The 27,868-nt window shown below is 43.0% G+C and overlaps 1 protein-coding gene across 2 annotated transcripts in view; it reads right to left on the reverse strand.

The window, feature by feature from the left end:
* LRBA (LPS responsive beige-like anchor protein) overlaps positions 1–27,868 on the reverse strand; it is a 1,038,582-nt gene that overhangs the window by 54,787 nt on the left and 955,927 nt on the right. For both annotated transcript variants that reach the window (XM_073604899.1, XM_073604906.1), the window contains 2 exons: positions 25,472–25,627; positions 20,460–20,627 (listed from right to left, as the gene is read on the reverse strand). In XM_073604899.1, the coding sequence (XP_073461000.1) occupies positions 20,460–20,627; positions 25,472–25,627 (324 nt within the window). The remainder of the gene's footprint in view (positions 1–20,459; positions 20,628–25,471; positions 25,628–27,868) is intronic.

A 27,868-nucleotide genomic window follows, 5' to 3' on the forward strand; every position in this document is an offset into this window, starting at 1 on the left:
ATTGATGTAAGATTTCCAGGGTTGAAGAGTTCCAGGTGCTGGCTGAATGCTAAGTGGAACAGGTTTAAAATGAGAAGATCTGGATGCCGCACACCGGATGTAGTAGAAAACTTGACTTTATTAGAAAGATGGGATCATCAAAAATACAAGACCATCATGCAGAAAGTACAGGATTAGCTGACGCGTTTCGCACTCTGAGCTGAGTGCTTACTCATAGCTCTATGAGTAAGCACTCAGTAAGCACTCAGCTCAGAGTGCGAAAAGCGTCAGTTAATCCTGTACTTTCTGCATGATGGTCTTGTATTTTTGATGATCCCATCTTCAAGTCAAGTCAAGTCAAGTCAAGTTTTCTACTACATCCGGTGTGCGGCATCTAGATCTTCTCATTTTAAAAAAGTTCCTCCATCCCAAACTCGCTCATGCACAACGCAAAGTCCATAAAGACATGAATGAGCGAGTTTGGGGTGGAAAAACTTGACTGGCCTGCAGAGTCCTGACTTCAACCTGATAGAACACCTTTGGGATGAATTAGAGTGGAGCCAGGCCTTCTCGTCCAACATCAGTGCCTGAACTCACAAAAGGCACTTCTGGAGGAATGGACAGGCGTCCCAATACTTTTGGTAATATAGTGTATGTGGATAAGGCTGCTGGATGAACCTACTGATTGTTAAAGCGGAGCTCTTCCCACAAGGGGAAGCTCCGCTTATCTGCTTCCTCCCCCTCCGCTGCCACATATGGCACCTTTTGGAGGGGAGAGCGGGTACCTAGTTTTGACAGGTACGCCATGCCAAAATTTAGCCGGAAGTTTGGCCCTCCTCCTACTTCCCCCGCAGCAGGCCCAATTAGAAAACGCAGTGCTCTTTGTGCATGCACAGTAGGAAACCGGCTGTGAAGTCGCATGGCTTCACTGCCAGTCTCCCTTAGTGAAGATGGTCGGCAGCAGCATCAGCGAGGGTGAAGACGCCGCTGGATTCCTGCACAGGTAAGCATCCTAATATTTAAAGTCAAAAGCTACAATATTTGTAGGTGCTGACTTATTTTTATTCTGCAGGAGTCTGGAGCTCCTCTAAGTGCTCCTCTGGGATCCCTGTGGTTGCCAGGCTTTCCGGTTTGCCCACTTACTGAACTGGGTTGCTCCGCAGGCAATCCATGTGGTTTTAGCTTCTATTACATGGACGATTGGTGATTATATGACTTTGGTGTAATGTCTAAGAAACAGCCCCTGAGAATCAGCAAGTCTCAAAATGCATCAGGGTTTGGGCTAAATTGATTCTGGGTTGTTAATGGCTTCAAAATTACCCCCCTGGGTTGGAGGCAGACACAACCCATGATGTTATAATTATGTTTGAGAGATGCAATATGGACCAAATCAGATTGGCCTGATGGACATGGGCACTTTATGAATAAAGTATATATATTTTATGTATACTGTATTTGTGTGGTTCATTTGGTACTCTATTAAGCCCCTGCCACCCATGTAACCAATTGAGGTTTTCCTTTTTGTTTGCAAGTCTATGCTTAGGGTACAGAAGCAGTCTCCGAGCACATGTGTTAGAGTCTGTAGATTGTTGTTTTACATAATGTGTGAAATGGTTAGAACTTCAAGGTGACAAAGAAGAAAGGGAATATGCATCTCCTCTATGACAGGGGGAACATTTACTGTCCGACAGAACTTTAAAAACGTCCATACTTTATATAAAAACGTAAGGCTTTAGGTGGGGTGGGACCTGTTTGGGTAGTCCTGGAATGCTCTCTCCCTAGGCAGCTTTTTCTAGTCAATATTAGACTCTCTTCAACAGATGAGTGTGGTTCTCAGAAGCTTACAATTGTCCTTTGGCAACATAGTTAATTAAAATGTTCAAAGTAGTTTTCATCTCAGAGACCAAAACTTCTCCAGTAATAGATGTATACCACAGCATTTAAGGATGCTCTGAAAATGTATTGGCTGCAACAAACCCTGCAAAGGAGTTTGTACCCTATTTGAAGTGAGGAGTGTGTTCCTCACACTGGGATCGACAGGTGCCTGGTTCTTTGTACTGTCTGTTGTGTTTAAAGGGGTTGTAAAGCCTAATTTTTTAATTTTTTTAAAATAACAAATATGTCATACTTACCTCCACTGTGCAGTTAGTTTTACACAGCGTGGCCCCGGTCCTCCTTTTCTGGGGTCCCTTCAGCAGCGCTGGTGGCTCCTCCTCGAATTGAGTGTCCACGTTGGAGAAGGCTCTCCTAAGGTGGACACCCGTGCGGGTGCACTCGAGTCCTGCATCTGTGTTCATTCACACAGAATGCAGGACTCGCCCCCCCGGCGCTGTGTCATTGGATTTGATTGACAGCAGCGGGAGCCAATGGTTGTGCTGCTATCAATCTATCCAATCAGGACACCAGCTACAGCTGGCATGCTCGTTACCGGCCGGAGGATGACAGTGTTCAGGTAAGTAAAACAGGGGTCTGGAGCACTACAAAAGGTTTTTCACCTTAATGCATAGACTGCATTAAGGTGAAAAACCATGAGGGTTTACAAACCCCTTAAGAAGAAGCTGTTTCCTGATGCCTCAGATGGAGCGCTGAACAAGAGAAGAGCTAGCCATTTAGTCTAAAGCAAGGTCCATCTTGCCTCCTATTAGTTACTGCTTGGAGCTTGTTGCAGAAAGAAGAAAACACAACTTCAGATAAGCTACAAACTCCCATTTCGTTTTTTTTTACCGCTCCATAGATGGGAACTTTATTGAAACTGTGGTCATCAGTTATCATTTAAAAAAGACAGTGAACATTCTTATTATGTCATCTTTAAATCACCAGCTAAACTGCTTGTTCGCGTTTCAGTGCTTTCCTCTTTCATCACTGCCAATTAGGCTCCATTTAGAAAACCATTTACAGCAAAGGTTTCAATGATGCACTGGTCTAATGAATGGACATGGAATGGATTGTTGCCATATCTCCTTTCCTGAGACTGATGCATCATTTTCATTTATATAAACGTATGGTATATGACTGTTTCTGAGGTCTCTAATCCACTTATCGTTGCCATATTTTTATTTGTTCAACACCATACACCAAGTAGAAAAAATTATGCAAGTGCAGCAAGCAAAACACAGTGCAAACTCATATCCACTGGCATTCACCTATAGAGAGGAATGCTTTCTGAATAGCCTCTCTGTAGCACTTTCATGCACACCCTTCTGAGTCATAGCCAGAGCCCCGGCAATAGCAAAGCTCATTCTCTCCGCTAGTTGCTGGGCTCTAGCTGTGACTCCACAGGGGGTATTGGACCACTACAGAGAGGCTATCGCTTCGACTAAGAGAGCAGCAGTCCTCTCTGCAGCTGAACTTCAGGGAAGAGGAACTTGCACTGTGACTGGGGAGTAATTTAACAACATTCAACAGTAAGACTACTATATTTCAGCGACCATGTCACATATTTGTTGGAGTGCCCTTGCAAGCTCCATCAGTGCCTGATGTAGGTAGAACAACTAGGAAGCACGGAGTGACGATAGGGGAATATGTTAATATCAAAAAAGGTTTACATGAAAACAGTGTTTAAACCAATTTAGAATATATCACAGTTGTGGCTCCAAAGGACTCATTTTTTGTGGAACTGATAAGACTGAGAGACACTAGAGGAGCACAGGCAAAAATAGCAGTTTCATAAAATGAAACCAAATTGTTCTATGAATTTCATACCTTGACCCTTTCGGGGTTAAATATAGATATAGATCTTAATTGCTATATTTCAAATTACTAGTATTTATCCACCAGATTTAAATTTAGATACATTTTTTCTTTTGTATATTTATTTTTCCTCTATTTTTTGAAAGTAATTGTATTTTTTGAACTTTAATTAGTAATGCATATTAATAAAACACAAGTAGGGGTCGCTACAGAGATCCAGGATAAATATAAACCTTTACGGTGCTATATATTTATATACGGATACATTTTTATGTTTTAAGTGCTAATTATCAATATTATTTTAAATGTTAAAGGAGAAGTCCAGCCTGAGCGTTTTAGGCTTGGCTTCTCCTAAGGGTCACAGGAGCGCAATTCGTTTTGCACTCCTGTGACCCATTTTCAGCGGAGAACGGTCTGAAGTCCGCTCTCTGCTGATGTCACTGCCATCAGTTGAGGCGGCGCATCATTCCAACTTCCCAAGTCTGGATCTGCCAGCTGCCTTGATTGATGGCAGTCTCAGCGAGCTGCTGAGACGGCCTTTCCCCGCCCCTCCACAGCTCACTGCTCCAATGAGCGTGGAGAAGAAGACCAGGAGCAATGCTGACTGACAGTCAGCATCGCTCTACTAGGGAAGGAGTGAGAACCGAGCCATTGGCGATGTTCGGTGGCTCGGTTCTCAGTGCAGAGACGCTGGGGGACACCTGCAGCATCGGTCTGATGCTAAATCCACCGAGGTAAGTATGATTAGCAAAAAAAACCCCGTACATTTCTTTTAAAGTGGATGTTAACCCCCAACATTTTTTTTTAATTAAGACTCATATCTGTTACAGCAAAGGATGTCATTTCATCTGTGCCCAGTCTTGCCATAAAGAGTTAATCCAGCTCTGAGCAATCCTCTTATCTTTCTTCAGTAAGATAAAAACAGACACAAAGAGAAATAGGTCTCCATTCTCCCCCCTTGCTGTGAGTGACAGGTGATTTCCTTATCTCATGCATGAGTGTGAGAGAGACATCCTGTGTACTTAACATCCCCCTTTCTTCTCCAGCTCTCCCAGGATTGGCTGCTCCACACCTCAGCATGATTGGGCATGCTGAAGTCATGTGGTGACTTTCCTGGGTTTTGACTGGATGTTAGTGATCATGGGGCATAATCCACAAGACCAGCAGAAGTTCAGTGTAAGAAATATCGCTGCCTGGCCATGGGGATTGTAGAGGTGGGCAGGGAGTCTACTGACATAACTCCACTCACCGAACCCTGGACAACAAACCTGCCCACAGAATCCTGAGTATTGCAGGGCTCCAAACAGCTAAACGGGAGATATTTGACAGATGAGGATACATGCAGGAGGCATGTATATCCTTATAGATCAGCACTATGGAAGTAATATAGAAATAATGAGAGTGGGTTTACATCCACTTTAAGGATTGGTAATGTTATTGTAGTTTTTTGTATTATAGCCTTTGTTTATCTGATTAGTACAGAAATACAACTAATCTTGAGTGTTTCAATAAGGTGACCTAGGTGGAGAGGGTGACGGTAAGTCCTACCTCCTGAGGACGTAAACTTTTGATAACGAAACGTGTAGGGTGGTATTTCCAGCTGATGTCATATCTGGAACCAGATGTCCGTGGATGTCATCTTTCAGACTTTCTATGGACTACTGATGGTTTTTTTTTATGTGCAAATGCATACATTTTTATCTTTAATTAAAAAGAAAACAAAACAAAAAAAACATACTTTCACTATGTGGGGCTCCTCTTCCTTTTATATCCAATACAGAGAAGTGCTTGAGCCATAATTCAATGGTGATGGTGGAGATGGTGTATCATTAAAAAAAGCTGGAGGAAAATCCTGTGGAAGAACTGGGGTCTGGTGTATATATGCCTATTTTGACTTACTTGCTAACATAAGGAGTCAAACCATCTGCTGAGTGAGGTGTGAAGTTCATGTGGTTTGTTACTTTTGAAGTACTTTCTACCCGGAGCACTATTGTGCATCACTGTTTGTTTTTGAATCTGTTACTTATAGCAGAATTTTTATATATTGGTCATTTAGATTTGTTATAAAGAGGGAGCGCTGTTAATTTCTGTTTTTTGTTTATATTTCAGGATTTACCACAGCTAGCTAATTTTTTTTGGGCTTTAAAGGGAAATTTGTCAAGACAGAAATATAGGAACTGCCAATGACTTGCTTTTGATGATACATGCTCAGGTGCTGCTAATCTTATCTTTGTTTCCCCACTTAGTAAATTACTGACATGGATTAAACATGTGCACATCAGGAGTTCTGAACAGATAAAAGGATATTACAATGTTAACACATATATGAAACTAGTATAAAATATATTGCATTCATTCGGTGTTCCTGTTAAAGAGTTGCTTGGCTGACATTCATTCTGGCTCCAGATCCTGCTTGCTGTTCCACTACGCTTATCCCTGGCTCCCCGAATTTCTGGATTGTCTGACTATCCGTTCCGTTTACCAAACTTTGGCTGTGTTTTGACTACGTTTGTTCTATTTACTTTTATTATTTAACAAGTGTGATTTAACTGTACTGTCTCGGTTTGATTCATGGTTTCTGCCAGTAGGTGAAGGCCATGAATTCAGAAGATGCAGTGAATCCACTTGTTGGTAATATTTTTTCCAGATTGGATGAGCAGGATCACCGCATGGATCAGCTTGCCATGGCGTTACAAACGCTCCTGAGTCGCCCGGCACACCTGGAATCTCTCACTGTGGCTGTTCCAGTAAAACCTGTGTTGCAGGCGTCCCTGTTGCTGCTTCAGTCTCTGTGCAGGCACCCACCTCGAGTATTACCTCTATAAGGAGGTATGTCTCGTTCCGCTCCACTTCCCCAGCGATTTGGGGGCGATCCAGTCCAATGCAGAAGGTTTCTCAACCAGGTTGAGGTATACTTTGAGATGCTGCCCCAGGCGTTTCCCACGGACAGAAGCAAAGGTTTTGTGATATCTATGCTTTCTGAGAGAGCCTTGGCCTGGGCAAACCCTCTATGGGAGACGCAAAAACCTGCTGTCTTGAGTTACCCTGAGTTTTTGGCTTCTTTTAAAAGGGTATTCGATGTTCCCGCATGCTCCTCTTCTGCTGCCAAGTGCCTCATGTCCATCGGAGTATGAGAACTGTTGCCGACTGATCACGTTTGCCATCCTCATTGACTCCAGACTCAGAGAAAGACTCATAAGGAGCGCTTGCGGAAGCCTCTTGTACATTTGTCTCCGAACTTTGCAGTCCCACCCTTGCCTCCCTCACCTCCCATGCCTCCTGGTACCGAGTCGGTCAGTGAAGGTGAACCCATGCACTTGGGCTTCATGCATCTCTCTGCGGATGAGAGAACCCTTAGGAGGAGGGATAGATTGTGCCTTTATTGTGGCCAGGCAGGTCACTTTTTGAAGTCTTTTCCTAACCATCCAGGGAACGCCCGAACCTTGAGGTCCTGTTACGATCCGACCTTAGGTGGCGTTGTTTCGTCCCCAGTTATCCAGAAGGATAAGCCCCTGGTTTCGGTTACCCTTTCTTGGGCTGAGTCGTCCGTGAGATACAGGCTCTGATCAACTCTGGGGCTGCAAGCCTGTTCATTGATGTTGCCTTTGTATCAAAGCACTCGATTCCGCCGCGGCTGCGTGACACTCCACTTGCCATTGAGGCTCTTGACGGGAGACCTCCACAGCCTGCCCATGTGACTCATGAGACTGTTCTATTGTCCATGGCCATAGGGGCTCTTCACCATGAGATAATCCAATTCCAAGTTAGTTCCTCACCTAAGTTTCCGCTGGTTATTGGTTATCCTTGGTTACAGAGGCACAACCCCTCTTGATTGGCTCCGTGCTGAGGTTCTCTCCTGGTTGCCACAATGCAGTAAGACATGCTTCCAGAATGTAGCTAAGGTCCTGTACACCTCTTCACTCTCCTCCCTGCCAGAAGAGTACAGTGATTTTAGCAATGTCTTTGACAAATGTCAAGCCGGTAGTTTGCCTCCACACTGGTCAGATGATTGCGCAATTGACCTTCAACCTGGTGCCATACCCCCTGTCAGGGACATGGCCGTCTTGGTACTGGCAATGTTGCCCAGACCATTCATGGACGCCCACGGAGGGTCCCGAGACGTGCACGAGCATGCGCCGTGCATCAGCGTGCATTGGCGCACACGCAATACGGTGCGTGCGCGATGGCGTGCAAGTGGTGTGACAGATGCTGGTGCCAGTGGCCCTATTTAAGCCAGCCTGTGACCACAGGACATTGCTGGATTATCTCCTCAGCTCCCTTGTGTACCTTGACTTTGTTTCCTGATCTGTGAATCCCCGTTGTGACGCGGCTTGCCTTGACCTTGCTTCCTGATCTCCTGGTTTGACCCTTGGCCTGCTACTGGACTCTGCTTCTGCTTCCCGATCTCCCGGCTTGACCTTCAGCTTGTACCTGGACCCTGCCTGTGTATGACCTTGGCTCGCCCTTGTGTTTTGCACTGGACTGACTTTTCGGTGTATGACCCCTGGCCTGTCTCCTGGTTTCTCCATTTACCTGAACACAGCAAGTTCTGCTTTGCCAGCATTGGTCATCCCTCAGTGGCTGAGCTCATCGGACTGCAAACAAGCACCTGGCCAACCGTGCTTCTTTGGGCACCACACTTCCTGTTCCCAACTCCAAAGCGCTGCAAGGGGAGCCCTCTTAGCATCTTGATCTCCATACTCATACTTGACAGTATAATCCAGCCATGTCAGAGATCGACAGAGGCGCTTCCCCTGTAGAGGCTATGTGCCAACAGGTCTCCGCACTTACCCAAGCAGTGCAGAGGCTGCAAGGCGCCTACGTTCAACTAGAGGGTTGTCTGCAACACTTATCTTCGGATCCTGTGTCTCCTGATCCAAGTTCCATCCCCACCTGTACCTCTTTTGATGTGCTGAACCACGTGTGCCGATCCCCGGACAATTCTCGGGGGACCGAAGAAAGTTTAGGGCCTTTAAAAATGCCTGTCTGCTATACCTGGCTCTGCAACCAAGAACTTTTTCTCTTGAGAATATTAAAGTTGGATTCATCATATCTTTACTCTTGGCTGACCCCCAGGCTTGGGCCCACTGACTATTAGAGCAGAAAAGTCCCATTACTAACTCCGTTAATACTTTCTCCAGGGCTATGGCCCAGCTATACGACGACCCTAAACGTACAGCTATGGCTGAAAATGCTCTGCACACTCTGCAGCAGGGACAGCGTCCCGCAGAGGAATATACAGTGGACTTCCGCACATGGGCTACAGACACTTGCTGGAATCAAGCTGCCCTACAATACCAATACTGTCTCGCCTTATCAGAATCCCTCAAGGATGAGCTGGCCAGGGTATCAATCCCGGATACCCTAGAGGGCCTTATCCAGTTAACCATACAACTGGATAGGCGGCTATGTGAACGTCTCTGAAAGGTCTCAATCTTCAATCAAAACCAGAGACTGCCTGCAACTCCCTTTTTTCCAGCATTCGGTCCCTCCAGTTTTCCTGAGTCTAAAGCCAGACCCAAACAGATTAGTCTGTTCCGCCCTGCTCTGTCGCCTGAAGAAAGGCTCTACCGCCGACAGGCGGATCGTTGCTTTTACTGTGGAGACAATGGCCATTTCTTGCAAAATTGCCACCTCAGGACGAAGAAATCAACTTACCTGCCTCCTACTCACTGTCAAGTATCATGAAATGCCTCATCTCACCCCGTTCTCCCCATCTCTTAATCAGTGGCAAAAGAAAAGATCCGGCTTTCAGCCATCATCGACTCTGGGGCCTGTAGCGCTTCTTAGACCTAACCTTGGCCAAAAGACTTGAAATTCCCCTGGTTACCAAAAAGCAGCAGTTAACAGTTAATTTGGCTGATGGATCTCTACCCAGTTCTGGGCTGATTACCCAGAAGACTCTGCCAATTCCTATGACAACCAAGTCTGGCCATAAGGAACTGGTACGCTTTGATGTTTTGTGTTCTCCCCTGTTTTCGGTCATTTTGGGAGTCTCCTGGTTACGTGCACACAACCCTCACATTGACTGGCTCAAGAATGAAGTTCTGTTTTCATATGCCTACTGTCAGCAGCATTGCCTTGCCCCTAGTCCTAAGGACTTCACCAGCTGCCTGTCCATACAACCCGTTTGTGCCAAACCACATGTACCCTCTGTCTACCAAGAATTCCTGGATGTGTTCGATAAGAAAGGAGCAGACTCCCTTCCACCCCACCGTCCCTACGACTGCCCTATTGAGTTGCTTCCAGGCTCTGAAATACCCTTTGGTCGTATTTTTCCTTTGTCAGAGACTGAACTTGAAACATTACGATCATATATCTATGAAAACCTCGAAAAAGGATTTATTCGTCCCTCTTCATCTCCTGCAGGTGCTGGCATTTTTTTCATCGAAAAAAAAGATAAGACGCTAAGACCTTGTATAGACTACCGAGAGCTGGATAAAATCACCATCAAAAATTGCTACCCTCTCCCCCTCATCCCGAAACTCTTCCAATGATTCCGTTCTGCCCGAGTCTTCTCTAAACTGGATTTACGAGGTGCTTACAATCTGGTGAGCATCCTTGAGGGGGATGAGTGGAAGTCGGCGCTCCGAACTCGTTTTGGACATTTCGAATACCTGGTAATGCCGTTCGGACGCTGCAATGCTCCAGGCATTTAGTGAATGATATTATTCTAGACCATCTTGACAACTTCCTCAATGTATATCTGGATGACATCCTTGTTTTCTCAGCCACCCTGGAGATCCATCGAGTTCACACGAGAAAGGTACTAACTATTCTAAGAACGCATAGACTTTACGTGAAAGCCGAAAAATGCGACTTTGAAAAAGAAACTATCCACTTCTTGGGTCTTGTCATTTCCACTAAAGGAGTGGCCATGGATCCCCAGAAAGTAAAAGCGATCTTGGAATGGCCTGCCCCCTCAGACAAAAAGGGCATTCAAAGATTTATCGGTTTTTCAAATTTCTATAGAAGATTTATTAAGAACTTTTCAGCCATTACAACATCCATTACCCAACTAACCCGTTTGCATTCCAGATTCCAATGGTCCCCACAGGCTCAAGCAGCTTTTGACAGACTTAAAACAGTATTTGTCTCAGCACCAGTCCTGCAGCATCCTGATCCCATTTTGCCCTATGTTCTGGAAGTCGATGCATCTGAAGTGGCCACCGGAGCTATCCTTTCCCAACGGCAAGACCCCAAATCATTATTACATCCTGTAGCTTTTTCCTCGCGAAAAATGACGCAACCAGAAAGGAATTATTATGTTGGAGATCGGGAGCTTTTGGCCATTAAAACAGCCTTGGAGGAATAGAGGTACTTACTTGAAGGTGCAGCACATCCCATCATGATCTTTACCAATCATAAAAATATAGAGTACCTGAGTACTGCCAGACGTTTAAGACCGCGCCAAGCGCGGTGGGCGTTATTCTCTTCGAGATTTAATTTTCACATCTCCTATCGTCCCGGATCAAAGAATGGAAAGGCGGATGCTCTGTCTCGGATGTTCCCAGACACTCCTGAAAAAAACACTCCCGGCACAATCCTGTCCTCTCAGAACTTTTTTCTTATTCAGCCAGACCAAAGAGCATCTATTGTTCAAGCCTCTCTTCAGTATACAGAGCCAGGAAGTCCTACTTTAAGGAGACACAAAGGGTTCCTGTGGCATCAGACTACAGGCCTTAAAGAGATTTCATGACCATCAAATGGCCAGGCATTTCTGGGTCCGGAAGACTATTGACCTCATCCAACGATACCTGTGGTGGCCTTCCCTAAGATCTGACTGCAAAAAATGTTAATTCCTGTCTGGTGTGCCAACGTAACAAAGGTCCCAAAACCAGGTCTTGGGGACTGTTAAGACCCTTACCAGTCCCAGAGCATCCTTGGAAGAACATCTCTATGGACTTCATAGTTGATCTCCCTCCATCAGAGAATTTCACTACAGTCTTGGTAGTAGTGGACCAACTATCAATAATGGCCCACTTCTTCTGCCTTCTGCCATGGACACAGCAAAAATCTTCATCAAGGAGATCATTAGACTACAAGGACTGCCTGACAAAATAGTATCCGACAGAGGGGTACAATTTACCTCCGGTTTCAGGAAGAATCTCTGTAAGAGCCGGTCAATTGAGTTACGTCTCTCCTCGGCTTATCATCCTCAGAGAAATGGTCAGACAGAGAGGTCAAACCAAACTTTGGAGCAATATCTGCGATGCTTCTGCTCCTTCTCCCAAGATGACTGGGCCTCCTTGCTGCCTCGTGCTGAGTTTGCCTATAACAATACCATTCACACAGCCACCAAGTAGTCACCCTTTTGGGCAAACTACGGCTTCCACTCATCCTTTCTACCCAACACCATTCCTGAATCTCCGGTACCAGCTGTCCAGGATAGAATAAACATCTTCCAAACTACCAAGTTCTCCAAAAGACCATGCAAAAGGCTCAGGAAGACTTCAAAAAACAATATGACAGAAGGAAGAAAGGGAATCCCATCTATAAAGGTGGGTGACAAGGTATGGCTGTCTTCTATTAACCTCAAACTTTCTTGTCCTTCCAGGAAGCTTGGTCCAAGGTTTGTGGGTCCATTCAAAATCAAGAGAGAAGTGAGCCCTGTGGCTTTTGAACTCTTTGCCGGTCTCCTACAAGATCCATCCGGTGGTTCCACGTCTCTCTACTGAAACCAGCTGTGCCAAGTCCATTTTTGGGAAGAGAGGAATTGCCACCTCCACTAGTTACCATAGGTAATGACACTGAATATGAGGTTGAAGCCATTCTGGACTGCCGGAGAAGAGGTAGGCAGACTGAATTGCTTGTCAAATGGAAGGGGTATTCTTCAGAGGAAAATTCTTGGGAACCGGTGGATAACATTCATGCTCCAAGACTTTTGCAGAACTTCTGCAACAAGTACTCAGAAATGTGGTCTAGGTTGGGCATCCGGAGACTGCCCCTTGGGGGGGGGGGGGCACTGTCAGGGACAAGGCCATCTTGGTACTGGCAATGTTGCCCAGACCATTCATGGACGCCCATGGAGGGTCCGGAGACATGCACAAGCGTGTGCTGCGCATCAGCGTGCATTGGCGCAGACGCAATATGGCGCGTGCTCGACGGCACGCAAGAGGCATGACAGACGCTGGCGCCAGTGGCCCTATTTAAGCCAGCCTGTGACCACAGGATATTGCTGGATTATCTCCTCAGCTCCCTTGTGTACCTCGACTTTGCTTCCTGATCTGTGAATCCCCGTTGTGACCCGGCTTGCCTTGACCTTGCTTCCTGATCTCCCAGCTTGACCTTCGGCTTGTACCTGGACCCTGCCTGTGTGTTCTGCTTTGCCAGCATTGGTCATCCCTCAGTGGCCGAGCTCATCGGACTGCAAACAAGCACCTGGCCAACCGTGCTTCTTTGGGCACCGCACTTCCTGTTCCCAACTCCAGGAACGCGCTCCACTTAGCCGCAAGGGGAGCCCTCTTAGCACCTCGATCTCCATACTCATACCTGACACCCCCTCGTGGCTGGGTTTACCCTTTGTCGGTCTTGGAGGATAAGGCCATGGATGTTGCAGACGCACTCTCTCGAAGTTTCATCCGCAAATCCTTGTCTCCTGCTGGTGCTGGTTTCTTCTTTGTGAAAAAGAAGAGTGGTGAACTGAGACCTTGTATTGATTATAGGGGTCTCAATCGTTAAACGATTAAGAATGCCTACCTGATTCCATTGATTACGGAGTTATTTGACCGCCTTAAGGGAGCAACAGTCTTCACGAAGCTTGATTTGACATGGGCATACAATCTTGCGGGTATTAAGGAGGGCGACGAGTGGAAAACTGCGTTCAATACCAGAACAGGCCATTAGGAGTACCTCATAATGCCTTTTGGCCTTTGTAAAGCCCCAGCAGTTTTCCAGGAATTTATTAATGATGTCCTCCGAGATTTGTTGCAGTTATGTGCGGTGGTTATCTTGACGATATCAGTCCCTGGAGAGCCACCACATGGATGTCTATCGTGTGATTCAGAAACTAAGAGAGAACAATCTCTATTGTAAATTGGAGAAGTGTGAATTCCTTTGTGATCAGGTTAAATTCCTGGGTTATGTCATTTCCACTTCTGGTTTTTCGATGGACCCAGAGAAACTTTCAGCAATCCTACTGTGGCCCCGACCCGTGGGTTTACGTCCTCTGCAGCATTTTCTAGGCTTTGCCAACTCTTATCCGAAGTTTATTCGTGACTTCTCGTCTCTGGTCAAGCACCTGACTGATATGACCAGAAAGGACGGTAACTCACAGTTAGTCTCTGGAGTCCATTAAGGCCTTTGAGAGTCTCAAGGCTGCCTTTGTTTCTGCTCTTGTGTTGGCACATCCTGATCCTATGTTACCTTTCATCCTTGAGGTTGATGCTTCTGAGACTGCAGTTGGCGCCCTTCTGTCTCAACGTCCTACCTCTGAGAGTGCTATGCATCCTTGTGTCTACTTTTCCAAGAAATTGTCACCTGCGCAGTGCAATTACGAGATTGGTGACAGAGAGCTGTTAGCGATCATTTTAGCCCTGAAAGAATGGAGACATCTCCTTGAAGGTACCACAGTGCCGGTTCTCATTCTTACTGACCATAAAAATCTCACATTCTTGTCTGAGGCTAAACGTCTCTCTCCCAGAAGGGCGTGATGGGCTCTTTTCTTGTCTAGTTTCAATTACATTGTCTCATTCTTACCCGGTACTAAGAATTTAAGGGCTGATGCTTTGTCACAACAATTTCTCTCCACTTCCAAGATGGAGTCAGTTCCGGTTCCTGTGATTCCTCCTCATTGTATTCTGGCTACGGTTTGCACCAGTCTCACTTTTCCTTTGGGTGACAAAACTCTTGCTGCTCAGGTCCATGCTCCTCCTGAGAAACCTTGTGACCGCTGCTTTGTCCTAAAGAGTCTCTGTACTGCCATGCTCCAGACTTACCATTCTCCTAAGGCTGCTGGCCACCCTGGGAAGAATCAACTCTTTTGGGCCATTTCCCAACAATTTCTGGTGGCCTAGTCTACGTGCTGATGTAACCGCCTTCATAGCTGCCTGTTCCATGTGTGCTCAGAGTAAGACTCCACAACACCTTCCAGTGGGCCTCCTACAACCTATACCCAATAGAGAGAGGCCCTGGACCCACTTGTCTATGGATTTTATTGTGGAGTTATCAAACTCCCAAGGCAACACAGTTACCCTTATGGTGGTTGACCGGTTCTTGAAAATGTCTCATTGTATTCCACTTAAGAAGTTTCCCACTTCTAAGGAACTGGCTTCCATTTTTGCTTGGGAGATCTTTTGCTTACATGGGCTACCCAATTGTCTCGGACGGGGTAGTCAGCTTGTGTTCCGGTTCTGGCGAGCCTTTTGTGCAGAGTTGGGAATTCAGCTTGCTTTCTCCTCTGCACATCGCCCGCAGTCTAACGGGGACGCAGAACGAGCCAATCAGTCCTTGGAGCAATTCCTACGTTGCTATATTTCTGACCATCATAACAACTGGTCAGACCTCTTACCGTGGGCTATGGTTTCCAACTTTGCATGTTGAGCGACTCTTTTGTTCCACAGAGTATTCCTGCATTAGAGGAGGATCTCCGTGGTCTTCGTTCCACTTGGGCACAAGTCCAGGAGGCTTTGCGACATGCTAATGATAGGTACAGACTCCATGCTGACCGCAGATGCCTGCCTGTGTCTTCCTACCAGGTTGGGGACAGAGTCTGGCTGTCATCTCGCAACCTCCGACTTCATGTTCCCTCGCTGAAGTTTGCACCTCGGTTTATTAGGCCTTTCCATATTCTTCGCAGTATTAACAGAGTGGCTTACGCATTAGACCTTCCTTCTAATATGTGTATCTCAAATGTATTTCATGTCTCCTTATTAAAACTTTTGGTCTGCAACTGCTTTACCACCCTGTACAGGTTGAGAACCATGAGGAGTATGAATTAAGTCCATTGTTGACTCCTGTAGGTTCCGCGGGCGCATACAGTACCCGGTGCATTGGAAAAGGGTACGGTCCGGAGGAACGCTCTTCGGTCTCATCATCAGATGTACATGCCCCTGTCATTCTTCGTGATTTCCATAGACATTTTCCCCTCAAGCCTGGTGGTCCTCCGAGGTGGAGGGGTCGTTGAGGAGGGGGTACTGTCAGGGCTCGGCTCAGCCCTTCCTTTTCTTAGCTGGCCGCTCAGCTGTCGGCTAGCTGCCAGCTCCTCTCTCTCCACAGTGACTCTCCTGCTCGTCAGTTCTGCCTACTTTGACCACTTTGCCTTGGTCAACATCACAGAGACTATCTCCTGCATTCCTGTTAAAGACGTGCTTGGCTGACATTCCTTCTGGCTCCAGAACCTGCTTGCTGTTCCACTACGCTGATCCCTGGCTCCCCGACTTTTTGGCTTGTCTGACTATCCGGTCACCAAACTTTGGCTGTGTTTTGACCAAGTTTGTTCTATTTACTTTTATTATTTAACAAGTGTGATTTAACTGTACTTCTGTCTTGGTCTGATTCATGGTTTCTGCCAGTAGGCGAAGGCCATGAATTCAGAAGATACAGACAATCCACCAGTTGGTAATATTTTTTCCAGATTGGATGAGCAGGATCACCGCATGGATAAGTTTGCCATGGCGTTACAAGCGCTTCTGAATCACAAGGCTCACCTGGAATCTCTCACTGTGGCTGCTCCGGTACAACCTGTGTTGCAGGCCGTCCCTGCTGCTGCTTCAGTTTCTGTGCATACACCCACCCTGCAGTCTGATTCATGGTTTCTGTTCATGATTCAACAATTAGAGACTGGGCAAAAATGGCATCCCTGGGAGTGTTCCAAGGCCAAAGCCACTGCTGACCAAAAAACACAAAGGCTCATCTAACATTTACCAAAAAACATCTCAATTATCCCTAAGACTTTTAGGCAAATATTCTGTGGACTGATGAGACAAAAATGTTACTTTTTGGAAGGTGTGTGTCCCGTTTCATCTGGCATAAAACTAATACAGCATTTCATACCAAGATCATCATACCAACAGTCAGATATGGTGGTGGTAGCGTGATGGTCTGGGGCTGCTTTGCAGCTTCAGGACCTGGATGACTTACTATAATTGATGGAACCAGGAATTCTGAGCTCTACTAGAAAATTCTAAATGAGAATGTCCAGCCAGTTTGTGACCTCAAGCTCAAGTGCACTTGGGTTATGCAGCAGGACAATAATCCAAAACACAACAGCAAGTCCACCTCCAAATGGTTCAACCAAAGCAAAATTTAGGTTTTGTAGTGGCCTAGTCAAAGTCCAGACTTAAATCCAATTGAGATGCTGTATCATGACTTTACACAGGAAAACCCTCTAATGTGGCTGGATTAAAACAATTCTGCAAAGAAAATTGCTCCACAGCAATGTGAAAGACTCATTGCCAGTTATCGCAAACGCTTGATTGCAGTTGTTGCCACCAAGGGTGGCACAACCAATTATTAGGTTTAGGGGGCAATTACTTTTTCACATAAAGCAAGGCAGGTTTGGACAGCTTTTTGCCTTAATAAATGAAATCATCATTTAAAAACTGCATTTTGTATTTAGTCGGGTTATCTTTGGGTTATCTTTGTGTAAACCTAAAATATGTTTGATGATCTGAGTCATTTAAGTATGAGAAATATGCAAAAAAAAAAAATCAGGAAGGGGACCAATACTTTTTCACAGCACTGTATATCAGCAAAATAATAAAATTAAAATGCAAGTTTCATATGATTCCTAATGCTTAAGGTAAGGAAAAGGAAATGTGGTTGTGCAAAATAGAGTATGTTAAGCAATGGTGGATCCTGGCTGCTCTGGGCCAATAGGGCCTATATGGAGGCATGTCCAAAGTCTGGCCCGCGTTCCCATTTAATGCGCCCCCCCCCCGGTAATTCGGTTGTTTATATCTTTTGTGGACCCCAGGGACACAAAAGATATATACCGTATTCATCTGCGCTGCCTCGGAGGGGACAGGGAGGGGGGTGGGACGAGCGCCATCATATTACATACATTAGAATCTCCTGCTTACTCGGTGGCGTCTGTAATAGGAAGTTCCGTCTCCTGGACTGACAATGAAAGACTGTTCTGTCCATCATAGGACGACGGACTTTGTATTAAAGAGGCCGCCGTGTAAACAGGAGATTCTCCTGTATGTAATCTGTTGGCGCTCGTCCCGCCCCCCTCCCTATCCCCTCTAAGGAGGCAGATGGGCATCGATCAGGCTGCACTGATGACAATGGTAAGGCTGCATTCATAGCAATGGTAAGGCTGCATTCAAGGCAATGGTGAAGCTGCATTCAAGGCAATGGTGAAGCTGCATTTATGGCAATGGTGAGGCTGCATTTAGGCAAAGGTGAGGCTGCATTCACGGCAATGGTGAGGCTGCATTCACGGCAATGGTGAGGCTGCATTCACGGCAATGGTGAGGCTGCATTCACGGCAATGGTGAGGCTGCATTCACGGCAATGGTGAGGCTGCATTCACGGCAATGGTGAGGCTGCATTCACGGCAATGGTGAGGCTGCATTCACGGCAATGGTGAGGCTGCATTCACGGCAATGGTGAGGCTGCAGATGGGCACTGACCCTTATTTTGCTTCACAGTTCTTTATTTAAAATTACATTTTTTTTCTGAAACTTCCCTCTTAAAGTGAAGGTGCATGTTATACGCCGATATACAGGATATCCAAATAACACACCCAAGCTCATCCTTAGTCCTGAGCGGCGCTCTGGGATTCGTTGGCCACAAAAGATAGATAGTCATTAAGAATCGCAACCATTTTTTTGGTCAGTGGGAACCATGTCATCTTTTGTTTCACCTGTGCATTCTTGGAAGTGGAGGACCACCATGTTTTAGTGAGGACATGTCTGGCTTCAGTGAATATACATTTTTAGGATGTGAAATTTTGGGTTTGTATAGTAGATCAGTTTCAGGTTATTAGAACCTCTTTAGGATTGTTTAACATGCCCGTGCCCAAGAATGTGTAGCTTAATTCGTATACATTGGTCCAGTATCTCCTAATTTTGGGGCATTCTTACCATATATGGTAGGGAGTGTCCAGGGTCTGACATCCTTTGAAGCACAAGTTTGGAGGCTGTGGGGACAAATTTTGCTGGGCGATGTGGGACTATTAACCAGCCCATAAGGAAATTAAGGTTAGGTTTCCCTGCTGAAGCATTGAGGAAACAATGGTCTGTAGGTTGTCAAATTTGTTTCCAGCACTCCTGGTCCAAACAGCCTCCAAGGTCTCGCTCCCAGTGTTCAACATATTGGACAGGGTTAGAGGCCTATCCTAGAAGTAAATTGTACAAAGTATAAATTATACCTCTAGAAAAGGGGTCTTTTTAAACATATATGTTTGCATGGTTTGCACAGAGGAAGAACTCTTCATGGTACGGGTAATCGTTTTTCTTATTTGTAGTTACCAGGAAATCTCAGATAAATACTGTTTTTCACCCTAAACATCTCAGTGCTGCTGATCTCCTTCAGCCTCTTCCAGTCTACATGCACTTCCTCCAGCATTTGCTCTACATAATTTTTCTGAACCATTAGTATTTGATTGTTACAAAGGTGGACCAACAATGCACAATGTGTTTCGGCACAGCTGCTTGTACTCTCCACCAGAAAGACATGTGAAAGGTGACAACGCTGGAGCACAACTTGGAGACATTTGCTACCCCATAACAGGAAATGCCTGAATAGAATAACCAGGTATTCTTTTATTGATAGCTGAAAGCTAATTTTAAAAGATTAAAAACAACTTCTGAAAATACATTTAAATGTGTAAAACTTATAAATGTGTAAAACTTATAAAGCTTAGAACTGCTTTAACAGCTTCCGGACCACCCACCGCACATTTACTGCGGCAGACTGGTCAGACTGTGCGAAACAACACGTTGTTGTCTCTTCCGGGTCTGGGGTATGTGCGCGCCACTGGTGACCCTCTCCCAATGTTATTGGACACAGCGGGAGCCAATCAGTGGGAGCAATGTCTGCCAGGACCTACAGGAGAGGCAGAACTGTAAACAAGGCAGACCGCCGTTCTGTCAGAGAGAAAGATGGCGATCTTGTGTTCCTGCTAAGCAGAAACACAGATCTCTCTCTTCTTCCAGTTAAGTCATCCCCCACACAGTTAGAAAGCACTCATAGGGAACACACTTAACCCTTTGATCCCCTCTGATGTTAATCCCTTCCCTGCCAGTGTTACTAGTACAGTAACCGTGCATTTTTTTTTTTTTTAGCACTGATCACTGTATTAGTGTCACTGGTCCCCAAAAAGTGTCCCTTAGTGTCCAATTTGTCCGCCACAATGTCGCAGTCCGCTACAAATGGCTGATCACCGCCATTACTAGTAAAAATAAAAATGCCATAAAAATATCCCATAGTTTGTAGACGCGATAACGTTTGCGCTAACCAATATACGCTTATTGGGATTTTTTTTTTTACTAAAAATATGTAGCAGAATACATATTGGCCTAAATTGATGAAGAAATTAGATTTTTTACATTTTTTTATTGGATATGTTTTATAGCAGAAAGTAAAAAAATTTTTTGTTTATAGCGCAAAAAATAAAATCCGCAGAGGTGATCAAATACCACCAAAAGAAAGTTGTAATCATGGGGAGAAAAAAAAAAAAAAGGACATCAATTTTATTTGGGTACAAAGTAGCACGACCACGCAATTGTCAGTTAAAGCAATGCAGTGCCGTAAAGCAAAAAATGGCCTGGTCATGAAGGGGGTGAAACCTTCAGGGGCTGAAGTGGTTAAATTGATTCATAAAGATATTTTTTTTTTCTTACTGTTTGGATTGTCTCCAATGCCATTGTTTTTTCCGTTCCAGTACCACAGCAGCAGCGTAGCATCCCGTGATCCTGAGAGGATGTAACAGTCGCCTCCAATATATGACTCTGATCGAGCCAGGCAAGTCACAACATCCCAGTGTCCAAACACCACCTGAGTCAGTTTTCCTGTAACCATAACAATATTTAATAAATTATTCAAAAGTAACAAATTCATACAAAATAAAGAAATTAGTCACTGCTATCAAGACACATTGCTAAAAAAATAAACACTTAAGAAAATTACATTTACTGCAGAATTTCAGGACTATATAAGCGATGTCATCTTTATAAATAATGCTAATATTTTGTAAGTGAAAACTCATGTAAAAAAATCTAAAGTTTAAATTGAAGATGATATGGCAGGGATTTAAATTTCCCAACACAGGACTTCCCTCCCTTCCACAATCTTTTTCATCTATTCATTTCAACCCATTATCCCATAGACAATTATTGACAGTAGTCAGGTTACTGCAGCCTAAAAAAACAACTATTACAGAGCAATATGCTCTAAAGTTTTATAACAGGCCAAGTATTAACTTTGCAGTGCATGTGTTGGTCTAGTGGTCCCCATGATATTTACAAAAAATTACCATTTTATAGCATAAAAAAGTATTCATTTAAATTAACAATATGTTATTGTGATTCCCTCCACTATTATTTTTGCCTCAGTATTTCTTTTCTATTGGACAAGCACTTATGCCAATACAGAAAATATTGCATTAACTCAAGCACTGGGATTTCCCCTTTTTTGACAGAACACATTTTCTTGTTATGCAGTTTTATTTGACAGCGCTGTTGCAAATAAAACGAAATAAAAGGAGAAAAAGGAAAACAGACGCAAGCACTTAGCACTGCTGGATATAAAAGGCCGCCTGAAAATAATTCCCCCTGCCAGGAGAGGGTTTATGATGCCTTTTCAGTATTCGCCCCGTTAAGGAAAAAAAAAATGATTTATGCCACAAGAATTTCCTGTTACAAGTATAAAAACAAAACAAGGAATGCTAAAAAGAAAAGGGCCCCTTCATCCAGAAGTGATAGAATATAATCGAGTAGAACACTTATTGTGCTGAACTGCTATATATTACATGGATTGTGCATGTGTTTGCCCTGTTCCTCGGGCTCACAGACAGACAGAGCAAAAGTATACTCTCCATACTCTAAGTGATCTCTAAGGTTGCAGACTGTCACAAAAGGGCTAAAATTTGTATGGCTCCAACCAAACTGTGGAGGGAGGGAAAAAACCCTGGAATTTAGAAAGAGCTGGGACCATTAAACAATCAGAAACACACGGTAGAGTTTCTTTTATAACAGCTTTCACAGACGTGTTAATCCCGTGTCCCACATGTCGAGATGAATATGGTAAGGGACTTCAAAACATATCTGGCATTTTTTTTAAGACTGCATTTAGCCAAGTAAAATTTGCAACCAAAACCATATTTACAATAGACTGCTACACTAGGATGGCACAATAATCATTTCAAACACATTCAAAGTAAAAAAAAAAAAATGGAAGCAAACTTCATTAGAAGCTAGTAAACAGGGCCGTATGACATGCATTTAGCAGTTTTTTTGTTGTGCAGTTATACTGACCTGTACAGAAGAATAAAAGTACAATGTGTTTTCAGTCTGATCTTAACTGACTGCATACACTAAAGTCTGTAAAGCAGAACTTAACTCCCAAAAGGGAGATAGTTTAGTTTCATTTTTGAATTTTTTGATTTTTACATGTATATTATATATATATATATATATATATATATATATATATATATATATATACACATACACACACGCTGTAATATATATACCGTTTTATATATATATATATATATATATATATATATATATATATATATATATTACAGTTGTGCTCATAAGTTTACATACCCTGGCAGAATTTCTGGTTTCTTGGCCATTTTTCAGAGAATGATGATGAATAAAACATAAAAACTTTTCTTTCTCTCATGGTTAGTGTTTGGCTGAAGCCATTATCAGTCAACTGTGTTTACTCTTTTTAAATCATAATCACAACATAAACTACTCAAATGACCCTGATCAAAAGTTTAACTACCCCAGTTCTTAATACCGTGTATTTCCCCTTTAACATCAATGACAGCTTGAAGTCTTTTGTGGTATTTGTGGATAAGGCTCATTACCTTCTCAGATGGTAAAGCTGTCCATTCCTCTTGGTAAAAAGCCTCCAGTTTATGTACATTTTTGGCCTGTCTTGCATGAACTGCAGATTTGAGATCTCCCCAGAGTGGCTCAATGATATTCAGGTCAGGAGACTGAGAAGGCCACTTTAGAACCTTCACTTTATTCTGCTGTAGCTAATGACAGGTCAACTTGGATCATTGTCATGTTGGAATGTCCAAGTACTTCTACTTCCCATGCGCAACTTACTAGCTGATGAATGCAAATGTTTCTCCAGTATTTTTTGATAGCATACTGCATTCATCTTGTAATAAATTTTGACCAAATTTCCTGGGCTTTGTAGCTCACACATCCCCAAAACATCAGCAATCCACCTTCGTGTTTCACAGTAGGAATGGTGTACCTTTCATCATAAGCCTTGTTGACTCCTCTCCAAATGTAGAGTTTATGGTTGTGGCCAAAAAGCTCAATTTTGGTCTCATCAAATGACTGTGCCAGAAGGTTTGAGGTTTGAGGTTCATCTCTCTGCTGTTTAGTATATTGTAAGCGGGATACTTTGTGGCATTTGTGTAGTAATGGCTTTCTTCTGGAGACTCGACCATGCAGCCCATCTTTCTTCAAGTGCCTCCTTATTGTGCATCTTGAAACCACATGTTTTCAGAGAGTTCTGTTTTTCATCTGAAGTCTTTGCATTTTCCTGGCAGTTGTGGCTGAAATTTTAATTGGTCTACCTGACCATGGTTTGGTTTCAACAGAACCCCTCATTTTTCACTTCTTGATTAGAGTTTGAACACTGCTGATTGGCATTCCTAATTCCTTGGATCTCTTTTTATATCCCTTTCCTGTTTTATACAGTTCAACTACCTTTTCCCACAGATCCTTTGCCAACTCTTTTGCTTTCCCCATGACTCAGAATCCAGAAATGTCAGTGCAGCACTGGGTGACAGATGCAAGGGTCTGTCAGGAGTCCAGAAACTCATTGACCTTTTATACACACACACTAATTACAAGAAAACAGATCACAGGTGAGGATGGTTACCTTTAATAGCCATTCAAACCCCTTTGTGTGAACTTGTGTGCATGTTATCAGGCCAAAATCACCAGAATATGTAAACTTTTGATCAGGGTCATTTGGGTAGTTTGTTGCCATTATGATTTAAAAAGAGTAAACACAGTTGATTGATAATAAATCATAAATTCAGTCAGGGTATGTAAACTTATGAGCACAACTGTATAGCCTAGCTCTGAGGAAGGGGGTGTGCCCCCAAACCGCTTTAGCTGTTCTGTGCATGTCCATGCACTGTGTTTATGGCCTTTTTTCAGTGGCACTTTGTAAGTACCTACTTTTATACAAAAAATTCTTATTATATAATTATCTCTGGTAATGCACTAGATGTGCGCGCATTCCATTTCTGTTTTTCTTGTAATGAAAAAAAAAATGATATAAATATGTATGTAGGGCATTCATTTGGTAATATGTTATTAAAAATACCCTGAATATATGTTTCCTTTAAAAAAAAAACAAAACAAAAAAAAAAACCAAAGTCTCTTGATCTGAACTACATTTGCGTTGACTGTGTAAGCGAACACAAAATCATTTGTTTTAGTGATCGTCAGCGTCACTTGATCTGAGTGTTATGCTTACTATCTCAAGAAAAATATATTATAAAGTTAGGGTAGACTAAAAAACCCAAAAGATCTAAAAGGTGTGGAAACAAGACATTTTCGAAACAGAAAAAAAAAATGCTCTGGCGCTCACACACACAAACAAAACAATTAAAACAAATACAATTTTCTTTTTCTAACAGGTCAAAATAAAATTATTATTTCCAGCAGGTGGAGTACATCTTCAGAGATCCAAACGATCTAACTCACACTTGTGTTTTTACACAATAACCCCATAAGGCTTGGTTCACACTACTGCAGCCTGACAGTTGAGCGACTTACAATGCAACTTTGCCAGACGACTTAAATACTACTTTGATGTGACTATAGAAGCGACTTTCGGGAATGCCTGGGTAATCTTCCTGTAATAATTGGATGCAAATCACATCAATATAGATGAGGATCTGACTTGGAGGAGGCTTCCATTAAATTCTGTGGGCTCAAGTCAGATGAAAGTCACCTTGAAGTAGTACAGGAACTTTTTCTAAAGGCCAAGAGACTTCAATAGTGCTAATTAGGACAGCTCTCATTGACTAAGATGGGATTTCACATGTCACGTGCGAGACCCCAAGTCGGATCCTAAGTTGCGGCAGTGTGAACAAAGCCTTTGGGTTTGTTCACACTAAAGCCCGTCCACATAACACACATTTTTATCACGCATTGTACTTGCAATTTCTGTTTTCCTTTTTATTTCTATCCTTCTAACCAACATAGGGCAATGTTGTAAACTGTCATCACTAAAAACAATAGTATTTTGCATGGTCTTGTATGTATTGTGACTGTGTTATGCAGCCCAATGGTGGGGTAAAAGAGCTAAAAATCAAGGAAAATGAGAACAGGTATAATGAGCTTCATTTTGGGCATCCTTTTTTTTTTTTTTTTTAACAATATCAATGAAGTCTTCTTATCACCACATACCACATAAGACACTGTATACAATTTTTAAAATGCATAAACAATGTTTAAAAACCACCAAACAAAATCCCACAGAATGCAAAATCCCATGGTAAAAAAAATATTTTTTCCTCTCTCTCTATGGTGATAGACTCAGGTGACCCAAGGTCACCCAAAAAGTTTGGTCAAGATTACCAATCTATGCATGCATATTAATTTTGTATAAGGACGTAAATATCAATGTAAACCAAACTCACCTGTGTCAGTAGAATAAACACGAAAGCTTTTGTCCCAAAAGCCGCAGACTAAAATGAACCGGTTGTCTGCTGTTATGACAAAACACTGAGAATGCACCTGGATGCTTTGGTCTAAAAGGTCAGAGATTTGTCGCCTGTGCATTCCTGTGTTGTTTGCTACAGAGATTAGAAATAAAAAACAGAAAATATATTAATAAAATGTATTGCTATTGGGAAATAGTTTTACTTTATAAACCATACAATCTATAATTAACTTGCAGGGCAACCTAATCCCATATGCAGCACATGGCCGTCTTGACAGGTAATATGCATTCACATCATCTATACAAGTCAGGCTTCGTAGCTATAAAGGCAGAGACAGAATCCCTCCCAATTAAGCTGATATAGAGCAAGTTATTTGCATGGTTTGTCTTGCATCATTATTATGTGGGCACCACTAAACAGAGTTGTAGCACATTGCCGATAAATATACTGCAGGAAAGGCCAGAAATGGTTCCAGCGCAGGTCAGAAACTGTAACTGAAGACTATTCTAATTCTTCCTCTACAAACAATTCCACCCACTCTTCAAACCACGCTATTGGTAATAAAACACTGCTTGCTACTTTTACTTGGCCAGGATTTGCAGACATGTCTCCTATGAGCAATTCTTGGGCTGCATAAAATTTACTGCTGAACAAGGCAAGCTCATGTGTAAAAACCACTGTAACAGGAAGACTACAACAGTAACAGTGCACACAAACACTTTCTACTATGTTACAAGATCACAAAGTATACAACAGAAATGGAAATGGGAATGGGAATGAGAAAAGAGATCTCCCTAATAACTAGATATCTGAAAAGACTAGATATCTGTATTTGAATTTGTAAAGTTATGGTGTAGAAGTTTATCTTATAGCAGACATTTTATCCAGTATATTACTTATCATTAATATATGATGATACATAGGTTAATGCACTTCCACAAGCTGTCTAAAAATGGTGGTTACACGTATCAAGTTTTCCTATCTTTTAGTGTTACGTGAACGACAGAGAAAAATTGGATTGCCAGTTCATCTCATGTCAGAACCTTCTACCTCAAGTTAATGAGAGTCACCAATCAAGTAGTGAATCTTGTGTCAGTCAAATGGAAGTCTCTAATATGGGCAGACTAGCTTGCCTTGCCCCTTTCATCTGGCATTTATTATCCAGCCTGGGGGGTGGACCTATGTTTCCATGCATATAAATATCGTAACAAGTAAACTTTGAATCGTTTTGTTGATATGTTCAATCTTTAGCACAGAACCTAAAAAGTAAAAGAACACATGTGGTTGTAGTAAACGCTTGCATACTTTACAGCCCTTGCAGATTTGCAGTAGTATAAGGGAAAGAGATAGTTGTAAATATTCTCCTGTGTGATAATAGAACTAATATAGATTCTTAATGAGGACTGTTTATGGATCAAAAACCTCAAGGCACCTATGAACTGTTTATTAAAATAGTATGCAGTTATGTCTTTCTAATCACCTAGCTTAGGAGACAGCAAGGTGAAGATTCATCACAGGTATCTTCTGTACATTGCAGGCAGCTGCACACAAAATTAAAAATAGAAAAGTGCTTTCAAAAATTTCCCTGACCCAACAATAATCTTGATTTCCAAAAGGTGTACAGCTGGGTAAAATTATGTTTTAAAGGAAGAAGCCTAACCCACAATCATTAGAAGTAAAAAAAAAGTTCCACACCTGCAACTATTTGTAGTGTCATATGCACCACATAAAACCACAGATGCGGAGGTACACAGATGGGCCCGGTTGGAGTTTATTAATGGTATAATGTTAATATTTGCCTGCTGCCTAAACCAATGAAACATGAAACTGTGAATAAATACACAAAAGCATTACTTTGCCAACCTACAGAGAGACCAACATTGCACACTTTATGCATCAGATCTACATATTCTCTCTTAAAACTGAGTTTAACTACTTGACATTCAGTGGTTCACCCTAAGGATATGTGTGCCATAATCCAGCAAAAATAATGTGGGTTGATATAACCATAAAGTTGCTGCCTTGAGCTATGTTTTAGATGCCCTGCGTATAATAAGGACTGTTGTGTTTCTTTACGAGGCAATAATGTGTTCCCCTGGTGGGTAAACAAGTCAGTATTGTAGTTTATTCTAGCCAGGGATTTGGATCATAGCTCTGAAAATCTTAGCGACAGCATTACGACTGTTTTCTTCTACAAGTCATTTTTTTTCCATCTGAAGTTCTAAAACTATTATTCAGCTGTAAACAGACTAAATCACATTAAAACTCCTGCAAAAGAAAAATGACTGTTTCTTTTCTTACCTATGATAGACAGTAGGAAGATTTACGCTGAACATGGGCTAATTCTAATAACAGCAAATATCAAAGAGCAGT

This window comes from Aquarana catesbeiana, linkage group LG01 (genome assembly GCF_042186555.1).
Source record: "Aquarana catesbeiana isolate 2022-GZ linkage group LG01, ASM4218655v1, whole genome shotgun sequence".
Lineage (NCBI taxonomy): Eukaryota > Metazoa > Chordata > Amphibia > Anura > Ranidae > Aquarana > Aquarana catesbeiana.